This window comes from Acanthisitta chloris, unplaced genomic scaffold, assembly GCF_000695815.1.
Source record: "Acanthisitta chloris isolate BGI_N310 unplaced genomic scaffold, ASM69581v1 scaffold20869, whole genome shotgun sequence".
Taxonomy (NCBI): domain Eukaryota; kingdom Metazoa; phylum Chordata; class Aves; order Passeriformes; family Acanthisittidae; genus Acanthisitta; species Acanthisitta chloris.
The window spans coordinates 1-4,457 of record NW_008693980.1 but is presented as its reverse complement, the minus strand read 5'-3'; the positions used below and the strand labels follow the sequence as shown (position 1 = coordinate 4,457).

The 4,457-nt window shown below is 42.1% G+C and overlaps 1 protein-coding gene across 1 annotated transcript in view; it reads right to left on the bottom strand.

Moving 5' to 3' along the window:
- Positions 1 to 4,452, bottom strand: part of ALKBH1 (alkB, alkylation repair homolog 1 (E. coli)) — a gene marked incomplete at its 5' end in the record, with an annotated part of 10,881 nt that extends 6,429 nt beyond the window's left edge. The window contains 2 exons of the mRNA XM_009083237.1: positions 1,686 to 1,794; positions 4,342 to 4,452. Coding sequence (XP_009081485.1) covers positions 1,686 to 1,794; positions 4,342 to 4,452 — 220 coding nt within the window. The remainder of the gene's footprint in view (positions 1 to 1,685; positions 1,795 to 4,341) is intronic.
- Positions 4,453 to 4,457: the final 5 nt, after the last annotated feature.

Genomic DNA, 4,457 nt, shown 5'->3' with positions numbered 1-4,457 from the left:
CTGATAGGAGGATGCTATTTATCTATATTGGACTTACTCTGGGAACCAAGGCATCTCTCAGAGACTGTCAATTCAGTAAGACTCACCAACATAAAATCTACTGACAGAGGTAAGGGTACAGGAGGAACAAAGGAAAAGGAGCTTTTAAGATTTTGGCCTGCTGTGTTTTTTGAACTTCTCAGTCATATCAAGTTAAACAGAGACAAAAACAGATGAGAAAGGAAGAAGCAAGGCTAGGAGTCTCAGTCAGATACAAATTTGCCTTGTGGCCTTATGAAAGTGGCAATAAAAACACAAAAAGAGCCTTCAGTGTATTAATACAGTCATTGATTCCACTCTATTCCCTGCACCTTCAGATTATGGCAGCCTACTGATAGGTCTGGTTACAAGAAGTTTCTTAGCCAGAAGCATTAAATTTACTTTCTGTTGGTCTCTGCATAGAACAGACTAACAATATTGCCCTTCCTGTCTACAGCTCTTGATGTGGGGTTCTCAAAGCACTTCATGAAATTACACTCTACTATATATGTATTACCTCCAGGTAGTAATGAATTGAAGCCTGGAGGGTTAGTTACAAGCAGAGATGAGAACAAGAATCCAGATTTCATGCCTTTTATATCAGAAGCTGAGAACACGCTCATGTCTCTCCAAATCTTTCATGGACCTAGGTTTCTCCTAAGAAACCAGATTACTCTAGATTCACAAAAGCAAGAACAACTAAGAAGTGGGTTACTGCTATGCTTCTTGCATCAGGAAAGGCAGAAAACCCTGACTTTCTAACAGTTGCAGAGTTTTACTCTAACATTCTGCACAAACATTCAAGACTAACAGGGCTAAAAATCAGTGACTTGCCACACACAGGAGGGAGAAGAGTAAAAAATGTATCTCTGTAATAATCCTTCTGAACTGACTAAAGAACACACAGGGCAAATTAAAAGGGTGAGCAAAAGGTGGCTGAACCACCAGGCTTAAAGAACAGTGATTTGATGATTCAAAGTCTAACCAGTGGCTGTTAGGAGCTGCACTCCTTAGGGTGATCCAAACGCTGGAACAGTTGCCCAGAGGTGTGTGATCTCTGTCACTGGAGACTCCCAAAATTCACCCATACAAAGCTCCGAGTGCCCTGATAGAACTTTCAGCTTCATCCTGCTTTAAGCAGGGTGTTGGACTAGACGTCTGGGGGTCCCTTCCAACCTAACAACTCTGTGATTCTAAGGTAAACTGCAAACCTAAGACTGTCTGAAATAACCTGCTAATGAAATTACTCTGTACAGTGAACAGGTCAAGAGGTTCTTTTCACATACTGTACTCAACGTCCGACACCGACAAGTAGATGCCACATTTCAACCTTGAAATTATAGTATTTCAGCCACTTGTCCAGTTTTCGTGATATACACTGAGGAAAAATAGATTCTAAAGAAATAGAGTCTCTGCCAAAGGCAACAGGAATCCATTCTCATGAGGTATGGTCCAGCTGGTCTCACTGTGAAACAACCTTCATATATATTGCCACATCCCACCCTTCAGCAAACCTTTTCGTCCTCCTGCACTTACAGTAACACTAAATTACACTTAGGCAAACCAAAATGTCCTTTTCAGGCAGGACAAGAAAGATAAGGCTTACAATGCCTGAATCCAAAGCAGTAAGGCTGTGTTTGACTTTTCTTGAAATCAGAAGCACCTACCTGGATACCCATTGAGGCCATAAGCTTTCCACTGGCTAACTGGCTGTAATCCTGCTCTGTAGGCATCTTGGTCACTGACTGAAGAAACACTGAGCTGTGATCTGACCACCTGGTGAAAGAAAACAGATGTTGTTGGTTTTAAAAAAAAGTAAGACACACAAAACTCATCCAAAAACGGTACCTATAAGAAAGACTGCTACAATATTCCAAAGTAAGTCTCACGAAATTGCCAAGTGTACCATGGAACTGCTGTCTTAACAACTGTGACCAAAACAGGGCATCCTGCTAACAGAGGTAGTATGTCCTCAGCATGTGCTGAATCAGTTAAACAAGCCTGGTAAGAGTCTGGGGTACATCACACTTCACTGAAGGCCTCAGTCGCTTGAAGCAGTTTTCTGAGAGAAAAGGAGCAATATTATCTGGGCCAATCTGCCTGGCCTGTGGATCTGAAAGGAAAAAGCCAGATGTTTTTAATCTGGGGGAAAAGATGAATAAAAGATGCTTTCACTAGTAAGTTGTCACTTGGATCTTAGAAGGTAACAGGCACAGAAAGATTGGTATGGGGGGACAAACACACACACACGACGACACAGGTGCTTGTGATGCTTTCAAGTACTGTGAATTGCCCAGAAGGGCAGTAATGCTAGAATCTTTTACAAAATAAAGAATTGCTGCAAGCTCAAGAGAGGCTGAAATGTTAACAACTTCCTTGTTTAATGCTATGGCCTTGAACTATTTCATATGGGTCAGGTTTTATGTTCCATTAATGAAGGCAAAATTATACTCTGAAAAGGGAGAAAGATAAATATTTTAATAGAAGGGCAAAAAGAAAAGACTAAGCATTGGAACTACGTAAAATTAGCACCTTCATTTAAACTGTATTCCCTACTCTTTTTTTTCATGTAGGCTCATTAAGTAGAAAATTCCTGACTAACAATACCTGTCACCCTTTGTGAGGTGACAAAACAGATGTGTTTTAAGGATCATTTCTCCATCACTCAAGACGTGGTAAACTACTAAAAATGACGACTGAGACGTGTGCCCCTAACCCACTGCCACAGCTGAACTGTCCCTGGCGACTAAGCCAAACATTTACCACACAGCAGTGAGAAAGGAGAAGAAACCTGACCAAGGGGAAGGCAGCACAGCAGGTGGGAGCTGCTTCTGGCTCACCCAGGTATTTCAGGGCTACGACAAGGCCCAGGAAACAGTGTCAGCACCAATAGTGAAACTTGCTTTTTAGTGTTCACATGTTCCTTCACTTCTCTTAAGCAACAGGAGCAAAACCTGCTTTTTAGTGTCCACGTTTCTTTGCTTAAGTAACATGAGCAAAACTTGCTTTTTACTGTCCACATGTTCCTTTGCCTCTCTTAACTAACACGAGCAAAACCTGCTTTTTCCTGTCCACATGTTCCTTCACTTCTCTTAAGTAGCACAAGCAAAACCTGCTTTTAATGTCCACTTGTTCCTTTGCCTCTCTTAAGTAGCATGAGCAAAATCTCCTTTTTAGTGTCCACGTTTCTTTACTTAAGTAACACCAGCAAAACTTGCTTTTAATGTCCACATGTTCCTTTGCCTCTCTTAAGTAACAGGAGCAAAACTTGCTTTTTACTGTCCACATGTTCCTTCACTTCTCTTACGCAGCACGGAAGAAACCTGACCAAGGGGAAGGCAGCACAGCAGGTGGGAGCTGCTTCTGGCTCACCCAGGTATTTCAGGGCTACGACAAGGCCCAGGAAACAGTGTCAGCACCAATAGTGAAACTTGCTTTTTAGTGTTCACATGTTCCTTCACTTCTCTTAAGCAACAGGAGCAAAACCTGCTTTTTAGTGTCCACATGTTTCTTTAAGTAACACGAGCAAAACCTGCTTTTAATGTCCACATGTTCCTTTGCCACTCTTAAGTGACACAAGCAAAACTTGCTTTTTTCTGTCCACATGTTCCTTCACTTCTCTTAAGTAGCATGAGCAAAACTTGCTTTTTAGTGTCCACATGTTCCTTTGCTTAAGTAACATAAGCAAAACTTGCTTTTGATGTCCACTTGTTCCTTCACTTCTCTTAAGCAACAGGAGCAAAACCTGCTTTTTAGTGTCCACATGTTTCTTTAAGTAACACGAGCAAAACCTGCTTTTAATGTCCACATGTTCCTTTGCCACTCTTAAGTGACACAAGCAAAACTTGCTTTTTTCTGTCCACATGTTCCTTCACTTCTCTTAAGTAGCATGAGCAAAACTTGCTTTTTAGTGTCCACATGTTCCTTTGCTTAAGTAACATAAGCAAAACTTGCTTTTGATGTCCACTTGTTCCTTCACTTCTCTTAAGCAACAGGAGCAAAACCTGCTTTTTAGTGTCCACGTTTCTTTGCTTAAGTAACATGAGCAAAACTTGCTTTTTACTGTCCACATATTCCTTCACTTCTCTTAAGTAGCATGAGCAAAACCTGCATTTTAGTGCCCACACATTCCTTCGCTTAAATAACACGAGAAAAACCTATGACAGCTCCTGTAGACCTCCCACTGCAGCGCACAGACCTCATTAACCACTATGAAAGTCAACCCTTCAGCCTGACAAAATTTAGGGCTGCCCAGAGAAGGTTATATAGGAAGACCTCAGACCAACCCCAACCCTGTCAAGCATTTAACCACCCCATCCATACCTGTGCCCCCGGCGCGGAGAAATCCACCACGCCTCGCAGATCGGACAAATCGCGTTGGCGATAAAAGCGAAAGAGACGACGGAAAGTGTCTTCTCCTCCCTCACGGGCCAGAGCCG